This window comes from Triticum urartu, chromosome 5A, assembly GCF_056163025.1.
Source record: "Triticum urartu cultivar PI428250 chromosome 5A, HENAU_Tu73, whole genome shotgun sequence".
In the NCBI taxonomy this organism is placed as follows: domain Eukaryota; kingdom Viridiplantae; phylum Streptophyta; class Magnoliopsida; order Poales; family Poaceae; genus Triticum; species Triticum urartu.
Window position 1 is genome coordinate 575,330,716 of NC_141877.1, and position 9,942 is coordinate 575,340,657.

General features: G+C 45.8%; 1 protein-coding gene across 1 annotated transcript; it reads left to right on the forward strand.

Moving 5' to 3' along the window:
* Nucleotides 1-7,680: 7,680 nt before the first annotated feature.
* Nucleotides 7,681-8,932, forward strand: LOC125506028 (transcription factor bHLH84-like). The gene is made up of 4 exons (XM_048670911.2): nt 7,681-7,878; nt 7,974-8,039; nt 8,157-8,222; nt 8,318-8,932. Exons 1-4 carry the CDS (start codon nt 7,681-7,683, stop codon nt 8,405-8,407), a joined length of 420 nt encoding a protein of 139 aa, XP_048526868.2. The 3' UTR covers nt 8,408-8,932.
* Nucleotides 8,933-9,942: the final 1,010 nt, after the last annotated feature.

Here is a 9,942-nt window from a genome sequence, read left to right on the forward strand (position 1 = left end):
ACACCGTATGAACTATGGTTTGGCAAGAAACCTAAGCTGTCATTTCTTAAAGTTTGGGGTTGCCATGCTTATGTGAAAAAGTTTCAGTCTAATAAGCTTGAACCCAAATCGGAGAAGTGCGTCTTCATAGAATACCCAAAAGAAACTGTTGGGTATACCTTCTAGAACAGATCCGAAGGCAAGATCTTTGTTGCTAAGAATGGATCCTTTTTAGAGAAGGAGTTTCTCTCAAAAGAAGTGAGTGGGAGGAAAGTAGAACTTGATGAGGTAACTGTACCTTCTCTCGAATTGGAAAGTTGCTCATCACAGAAAATGTTTCCGTGATGCCTACACCAACAAGAGAGGAAGCTAATGATAATGATCATGGAACTTCAGATCAAGTTACTACCAAACCTCGTAGGTCAACCAGAGCATGTTTCGCGCCAGAGTGGTACGGTAATCCTGTTTTGGAAGTCATGTTACTAGACCATGACGAACCTACGAACTATGAGGAAGCGATGATGAGCCCAGATTCCGCAAAATGGCTTGAGGCCATGAATCTGAGATAGGATCCATGTATGAGAGCAAAGTGTGTACTTTGGTGGACTTCCCCGATGATCGGCAAGCCATTGAGAATAAATGGATCTTCAAGAGGAAGACGGACGATGATGGTAGTGTTACTATCTACAAAGCCCGAATTGTCGCAAAATATTTTCGACAAGTTCAAGGTGTTGACTACGATGAGATTTTCTCACTCATAGCGATGCTTAAGTCTGTCTGAATCATGTTAGCAATTGCCGCATTTTATGAAATCTGGCAAATAGATGTCAAAACTACATTCCTTAATGTATTTCTTAAAGAAGAGTTGTATATGATGCAACCAAAGGTTTTGTCGATCCTAAAGGTGCTAACAAAGTGTGCAAGCTCCAGCGATCCATCTATGGAACTGGTGCAAGCATCTCGGAGTTGGAATATACGTTTTGATGAGTTGATCAAAGCATATAGTTTTATACAGACTTGCGGTGAAGCCTGTATTTACAAGAAAGTGAGTGGGAGCACTACAGCTTTTCTGATAAGTATATGTGAATGATATATTGTTGATCGGAAATGATGTAAAAAATTTGGAAAGCATAAAGGAGTGTTTGAAAGGAGTTTTTCAAAGAAAGACGTGGGTGAAGCTGCTTACATATTGGGCATCAAGATCTATAGAGATAGATTAAGACGCTTGATAAGACTTTCGATGAGTACATACCTTGATAAGATTTTGAAGGAGTTCAAAATGGATCAGTCAAAGAAGGATTTCTTGCCTGAGTTGTAAGGTATGAAGTTGAGTAAGACTCAAAACCCGACCACGGCAGAAGATAGAGAGAGAATGAAAGTCGTTCCCTATGCCTCAGCCATAGGTTCTATAAAGTATACCATGTTGTATACCAGACCTATTGTGTACCTTGCCATGAGTTTGGAAAGTGGGTACAATAGTGATCCAGGAGTAGATCACTGGACAACGGTCAAAATTATCCTTAGGTACCTAAAGAGGACTAAGGAAATGTTTCTCGGTTATGGAGGTGACAAAGAGTTCGTCGTAAGGTGTTACGTCGATGCAAGCTTTGACACTGATCTGGATGACTCTGAGTCTCAATCTAGATACATATTGAAAGTGGGAACAATTAGCTAGAGTAGCTCCGTGCAGAGCATTGTAGACATAAAAATTTACAAAATACATACGGATCTGAATATGGCAGACCCGTTGACTAAACTTCTATCACAAGCAAAACATGATCACACCTTAGTACTCTTTGGGTGTTAATCACATAGTGATGTGAACTAGATTATTGACTCTAGTAAACCCTTTGGGTGTTGGTCACATGGCAATGTGAACTATGGGTGTTAATCACATAAAGATGTGAACTATTGGTGTTAAATCACATGGTGATGTGAACTAGATTATTGACTCTAGTGCAAGTGGGAGACTGAAGGAAATATGCCCTAGAGGCAATAATAAAGTTGTTATTTTATATTTCCTTATATCATGATAAATTTTTATTATTCATGCTAGAATTGTATTAACCGGAAACTTGATACATGTGTGGATACATATACAAAACACCGTGTCCCTAGTAAGCCTCTGCTAGACTAGCTCGTTAATCAAAGATGGTTAAGTTTCCTAACCATAGACATGTGTTGCCATTTGATGAATGGGATCACATCATTAGCAGAATGATGTGCTGGACAAGACCCATCCATTAGCATAGCATATTGATCGTTCAGTTTTATTGCTATTGCTTTCTTCATGTCAAATACATATTCCTTCAACTATGAGATTATGCAACTCCCGGATACCGGAGTAATACCTTCTGTGCTACCAAACGTCACAACGTAACTAGGTGATTATAAAGATGCTCTACAGGTATCTCCGAAGGTGTTTGTTGGGTTGGCATAGATCGAGATTAAGATTTGTCACTCCGAGTATCGGAGATGTATCTCTGGGCCCTCTCGGTAATGCACATCATAATAAGCCTTGCAAGCAATGTGACTAATGTACGAGATGATGTATTACGGAACGAGTAAAGAGACTTGCCGGTAACAAGATTGAACTAGGTATGAAGATACCAACGATCGAATCTCGGGCAAGTAACATACCGATGACAAAGGGAGTAACGTATGTTGTCATCACGGTCGACCGATAAAGATCTTCATAGAATATGTGGGAGCCAATATGAGCATCCAGGTTCCTCTATTGGTTATTGACCGGAGAGATGTCTCGGCCATGTCTAGATAGTTCTCGAACCCGTAGGGTCCGCACGCTTAACGTTCAATGACGATTTTGTATTATATGAGTTATGTGATTTCGTGACCCAATGTTGTTCGGAGTCCCGGATGAGATCACGGACATGACGAGGAGTCTCGAAATGGACGAGAGGTAAAGATTGATATATAGGACGATGGTATTCGGACACCGGAAGTGTTTCGGGATGCACTGGGTACTTATCGGGTCATCGGAAGGGGTTTCGGGAACCCCCGGAAAAAGATATGGGCCAAGAGGGGAAACACACCAGCCACAAAGGGGCTGGTGCGCCCCTCCCATATGGTCTAGCCAAATTGGAGAAGGAAAGGGGAAGGAGGAAAGGAAAAAGGGAATAGGATTCCCCCTTCCCCCTCTTCCCTTCCTACTCCGAATAGGAATAGGAAAGGGGAGAGGCCGAATGGGGAGGCGCCCAAGTAGGATTCCTCCTGCTTGGGGTGCCCCCTTGGCTGCCTCTCCTCCCCTCCAACCTATATATATGAAGGGGGGCACCGCTAGAACACACACGAATCATTGTTAGCCGTGTGCGACGTCCCCCTCCACAGTATACGCCTCCAGTCATATTCACGTAGTGCTTAGGTGAATCCCTGCGCGGATCACTTCACCATCACCGTCACCACGCCGTCGTGCTGACGGAACTCTCCCTCAACACTTTGCTGGATCAAGAGTTCGAGGGACGTCATCGAGCTGAACGTGTGCAGAACTCGGAGGTATCATACGTTCGGTGCTTGATCGGTCAGAACGAGAAGAAGTTCGACTACATCAACCGCGTTTTCAAACGCTTCCGCTTTCGGTCTACGAGGGTACGTGGACATAATCTCCCCCTCTCGTTGCTATGCATCTCCTAGATAGATCTTCGTGAGCGTAGGAAATTTTGAAATTGAATGCTACGTTCCCCAACACACATGTCACAGGGAGGGGGTTATACTAAACCTTAGCCACTGAATTAGTGAAAGGGTCCCACTTGTCATAGACTACTTGTTTAACATAGGTTTAATTTAGTTGGTTAATTCTTAATTAGCCAAGGGGGACCCGTTGTCTGTGGTTGAGCTAATCAACTAAAATTATTTAGTTAAATCTATAGGTTAATTAGGGAGATGGCCCCACACGACAGTTTGTAGGGCTAAACTAATTGGTCTGGTGGCCTGGACCCACCCGGCGGTGGCCCAGCCATAACTAAGCACGGCGGCATCCACATGGTCCTCCACCACCTTCCCCAGCATGTTGTGGAGGTCCTCCGGGACGGGAGCTATCACGGCTTCGAAGTCGAAGTTGGGGTTGGTGCAAAGGAGATGCCTGAAGACACGTGTCGCCGCTTGGGTAAGGAGGTCACGACATTATTCTTTGACGATTTTTCCCACCTTCTTAGCGTCGTCCTCAAGCCTCTCCACGACCTTGGCAAAGAAGTCAAGATAGTTGGCATCACCAGTCTCGAGGGGACTGGCAACGTCCTCCTTGTAAATAGAGTCCAAAGCCCGACGGGCTCGCAACTCGAGGGCTTGGAACATCTTGGAATGTTCATGATGCCGCCCCGAGCCTGGTCCGCCTCCTCCCTCACCCGCTCCACAACAGACGCAACGTCCCCCACCTGCTTCCGGAGTGAGGCTATCTCGGCTTCGGCGTGGACTCGTGTGGCCAACACGATTTGCCGTCGTTGCTCCGCCACAGTCAGCGTCTCCTTGAGACCGTTAATCTCATGTGTCAGTTCCTCGCGCTTTGTCTTGAAGTGGCCTTCCACCAGGTGGAGCGCCAAAGCAAACTTCTTGAGGTCGTGCATACTAGGCCAAGCCACGCCCTTGGGAGTGCATGTGGCTTGGCCTAGGATGCTCGTGCACTCCCGAGGACCGTGATTTATTCGCTTATGCCATAGGAGTGGTTGTTGGGGACGAAAACACGACCAGGTTTTGGTAATCTCCGTGGTTGGAGGGGCTCTGACCGATGGATATTATGCCCAAGATTTTTTTAGCTCTCGCATAAGAAGTCTTGTTCGGTTAGAAAGCCGTTGACGAACAAAAATTGGATTACCGAAATCAATATACATCACAAAGATCTCTCTCCCCCACATCCAGGAATTGGGAAAGGCTCGTCGACATCACCCTCACCGATGGGGTTCGCGATTCAATTAATTAGAAGCTCTCTGTTGATGGCATGTACTTTGTGTCCTCGGCTTACAAGGCGCAATTTGAGGGTCTCGCCGTCTTGACCATGCCGACAACCATTTGGCCCAAATTGTAAGTTGTTCGGTTGGTTGGTCTTACAAAATAAGATTTGAACAACTGATAGACTACACCATCGGGATGGCTAAACGGCGGTCTTGCGCTCTTTGCAAACAAGCTCTCGAGTCTGTTGTGCACCTCCTCACCCAATGTCATTTTACGACTCGTATTTGGGCGGAGATCGCCAACTGGCTCGGCCTTCTTGATTCCTCTGCCTTGGCTTGGGCAAATGCCACCTCCATGAGAGGTTGGTGCGTCGATACGGTGGACAAGACAAGACCGCATAGGAAGGCTCTCACTATGTTGATGATGTTAGTCTCATGAGAGATTTGGAAGGAACGCAATGCAAGAGTTTTCCACAACGCTGCCAACCCCACCATGATGGTTGTTAGGAGGATCAAGGAGGAGGCCCATCTTTGGGCATTAGCGGGCGCGAGACACTTGACTAATGTAATGCCGCCAGAGTGGTCGTTTTTCCCCGCGTTGTGGGCGTATGCCTAAACCTTCTCTCTTGATTAATGAAATAGCAAATCTTTATGATTGTACCCTTAGTTTTGGTCTTGTCCTCCCAGTTTGCTCTTTGTTGGGGCTGTTACTTTAGCCATTGGTTGTAATTTTAGTCTAGTACTTGCCTGAGTCGACTGATGCGGCTTTTGTTTTACTGGCATTTCCTTTGAACTCCGTATCCTATTTCATTCAAATAATGGAGCAGGCCGGCGTGTGTGGCGGTCTCCCATGACTCTAAAAAAAAGTGCATACAACATGTAATCATAGATACTTACACGCCAGTAATGCTGGTGGCTACGGCCAGCCTACGACCAATTATTCCAAAAGAAAATCAAACCATATACTGTGACAGCCACGCAGTCTCCAGCGCTGCAGCTTGCAAGACTGTCAGCATGTGGACGCGCTTTTTGTTTAACAAGTTTGGACGTGCTTGCAACGCCCAATGGCCACAGCTAGCTACACCGGCACTTAACAAAGCTGAATATCATGCATAACGCGCCTTGCTAGCTGCTAAAATTTTCAGAAGAAAAACCTCAAAGCTGTCCTTTATATTTAGCACCCCAAGCCTTGCAAGCTCATTAGCAGAAATATCATTCGTTAACACATTGTTAATTCGGATTCACGTTGATAGTGCATCACTTTAGAGAGGCTCAAGGGGCGATCCGCGGCGTCCGGCGAGCTAGATGACAGTTGTAACACAAATTAAAACTCGCTTTGAAGATTTCATCGCAATATCGCATTTTATTTTTTCTTGGACAGGATAAATCAAAAGGTAACCATACAGGTCATGTAAATGGTGTTTCAGATCTAAGTGCATGAATTTACTGGCGCTCACTCTCACAGGCGCGCACGAACTCAGCACAGTTTCAGTCCATGTTACTATGAGGGTGCTTGGATATGTTTTAGTCCCATGACTAAAAGTAGTGGGACTAAAACTTGCTAGCCTCACCCATGATTGGATCCAAATATTAAAGAGACTAAAATCAAGTTATTGAGCATTTATTATCCTCCAAACCCTCCAATCCAGAACTCGCATGTGTTAAAGGAGAGGAATTAAATGAGGAGAGAGAGAGTTAATACATATTTTGTAGGTTTCCTATGACTAAAAATTTTTAGCCTCAAGACTAGTCCTAACCTCTCTTTAGTTAGGGGTACTTGAAACTTAAGCCTCTAAAAAAGATTATTTTTAGTCAGACTAAAAATAGTCCCTTGGATCCAAGCACCCTAAAAGAGACTATGTTTCTGTGTTGTCAGTTGTCACAAGAATGTTCTCAGTATCTTACCAATCATTTCCCATTTTTCTCTTCGAGATGGTAGTATTTGTATACTACCACTAGTGTTTTCTCTTGAGACTTCTGACATTTTGCCGACCGAATCAGCCGTTACCCAGCTTGCACCTAGCACCAGCACTAGCAGCGCCTGAGCTGTGCAAGAAACAATTTTGAGCTCATCTCAACCTCAATGGCCATATATACGAGCACGTACGTACACACCGTCATCCACTTGCGTGCATGCTCCCTAGCTAGCTACTCCCTACAGTACGTCGCAGTGCAGCTAGCGTCCGTCTCTCCGTGCTTGCGTCGCACCATTCGCCTCGATCGCTTGGACAGTAGTACACAATGTTGCGGTTGCAGGCAGCTGCCGTCAGGTCGCAGGAGGCCGCGCGGTGGTCGCCATGCCACGCGCCGGACGAGGAGGAGTCGGAGATCGTGGCGCAGTTCCTGACGGCGCCGTACCCGTGCTTCGACGGCGGCTACGACTTCCTCGGCGAGCCCGACGTGTCGCTCGGGATCAACACGCTCTCCTACTGCGGCTCCATCGACCTCAACCTCTCCCGGAAGGAGGAGAGGGCCGGCAAGCGTGGTGGCAATGGCAACATGGTCCCCGGCCCTTCGCCCCCCGCTGGTCGCGGTCGCGTCCGCGCTGGTGCTGGTTACCTCCTCAGCGATCGCGACAGCAATGGCGACGGTGCCGCCGCAACGCCGAAGCGGAAGGTTTTTCAGGCCGGCCATGCCCATGATCAGGGAGGGGATCTTGGACGGCACAAGAAGAAGGCTCGAGCTGCAGATCACAAGGCATGGCGTAACGCAACTTCGATCGATAGCTATAGCTGAAGAGTTTACTTGCGTACCGTGGCGAGGGCGCGGGGCTGATTCAGTTTAATTGGCCGTGATCATGCAGGGGGAGAAGTCTGTCACATCCAAGACCAAGATGGCGCAGCAGAAGCGGCGATCCAGCACCTACTGCTCGGACAACGAGTCCAATTGCTCCCAGGGGGGCGGCGGCGAGGAGGCCAACGTCGCCGGCGGCGGCACCGTGAAAGTGCGGGCCGGCCGCGGGTCTGCGGCCGATCCCCAGAGCCTCTATGCGAAGGTGAGCTCAATGCATGTGCAGCCCCGCAGGTCAATTCAATACGACCGTTTCAGTGGATTGGTTCAGACTTCAGAGTTTTGTTCTGTCCAATGCAGAGAAGAAGGGAGAAGATTAACGACAGACTCCGAGTCCTGCAGAAGCTGGTGCCCAACGGAACCAAAGTAACTCTCGCGTACATACATTACATTTTGCAAAAGAAATTCAACTAGAGATTGCATTGGTTACTAATAAGTTGCTGCCTGCTAGTATGTTCTGACTGTTGTGACATATCTTGACAGGTGGATCTCAGCACTATGCTGGAGGAGGCAGTCCTCTACGTCAAGTTCTTGCAGCTACAGATCAAGGTAAGCATAATATTCATGGTTGTATTAGACCTTTCTTTCCTAGGAACTTTGTGTGATCTTGATGTCTCTTACCAGAAAGGTTGTTTCATGATCAGGTGCTCAGCTCTGACGAGATGTGGATGTACGCGCCGCTCGCTTACAGCGGCATGAGCTTCGGAATCGATCTGAGGATCACCCCTCAGTGATGAGCTTTTTCTTTTATTTAAGAAGAAAAAACCATGATGAACTTGACTCGCTTGATTTCCATCTCAACGAGGCGAAAACTAACCGTTCTGAAAGAGGATGAACTGTTAAGGACGATCCATGCTTACCAATGTAATACTGACGATGTTACAGAATTTCTGTACGATGGGTTTGCAGTTGTCTTCCTTTGCAAGAAGCCAAGAAGCAATTTTTCTGGTCACTCGCCAGCATGTCTCCACAAATCATGATCAAAGTCACAAATGCAAACGAGGCTTTGGTCTTCACAGGTCCTGCACTTTTGTAGTAGATCAGCAGAACGTGTGCCGCCGGGAATGCAAGTCTTTTTTAGTAGAGCACGTAGTAGGAGCTGCAGAAGACACGCATTATGTAATCACTGATATAATGTCAGAGTAGATTCCGTATTTTCTCCGGTTGATTATTGTTGATGAAAGGAGAGGAATAATACTATACTAGTTACACAAAATGTAAATTCCGCAATATCTCATAATGATGCATTGATGCATGTTGGCCAATTGTGTGCGTTGAGCAGTTGACAGTCAGAACTTTGTGCTGAAGTGTCAAAGATTAACGACCCATCAGTGATTCTCTTCCTCACTGACAATGCTACCTCGTAGAAACTCATGGGTATATGGGCTTAACACAATTCTCTTAAAAAAATTGTGGTGTAACATTTGAGTCAGCTGTCATATGTGTATGACAATTGACAAGTACTCCTTCTGTCTCAGAATGTAAGACGTTTTTTGACCTGTCTCGGAATGTAAGACGTTTTTTGACCTAACATTCTGAGACAGAGAGAGTAGACAAGAAATATCTGAATGTGAGTATCCCCTCCAATTTTATTAGCTTTGACTGAAGTCAAACGTTGTAAATTTTAACAAAGTTTGTAGAAAGCAATATGGACATTTACAATAACAAATTTATATGATATGAAAATATATTCAATGATGAATCAATGGTATTGATTTGATATTGTATATGTTAATATTTTTCTCTATAAACTTAGCAAAGTTCGTAAAGTTTGACTTCAAACAAAGGTAACATGCGGAGTAAATAAAAATAGATGAAGTATTAATTAAGGATGATTGTATCTCAGTCCACCTAGGATCAGACCCTAGGATTGACTATGCGTCACATCGGCAGATTATTCTTCCAGCGGGAGGCAACATTTCCGTTGATAGTGAGAGTGTTGCGTGAAAATGTTTGCGTGATACCAGTGGCCGAGCTATCAAAAAAATGTTGGACGGGCCGGATAGTACGTACAGTGCTACCAAATTAAAAATTAATGAATTATTGTGGGCTGCTTCATGTAAAATCTTATTTTGCTCCAGCCAAGGGCGGGCCATGGCCCTTTCAGCCTTGCTGAAGCTCCGCCGGTGCGTGATATTGTAGTATCCATATGAGTTGTGTGTACATTGTACTCGGTATGTACAGGGTGTCTCTGCAAAAGAGGCCCGCGCATACAGCACGTGTCTCATATCTTCCAATCAACACTATGCCATCTCATTGTGGCACATTC

What these genes read in the sequence shown, in the direction of transcription:
- LOC125506028 (XM_048670911.2), top strand. Translation starts at nt 7,681, where the DNA reads ATGCAGGGGGAGAAGTCTGTCACATCCAAGACCAAGATGGCGCAGCAG. An exon ending in TGGTGCCCAACGGAACCAAA is followed by an intron (nt 8,040 to 8,156) that starts GTAACTCTCGCG and finishes ATATCTTGACAG; the next exon opens with GTGGATCTCAGCACTATGCT. An exon ending in TCTTGCAGCTACAGATCAAG is followed by an intron (nt 8,223 to 8,317) that starts GTAAGCATAATA and finishes TTTCATGATCAG; the next exon opens with GTGCTCAGCTCTGACGAGAT.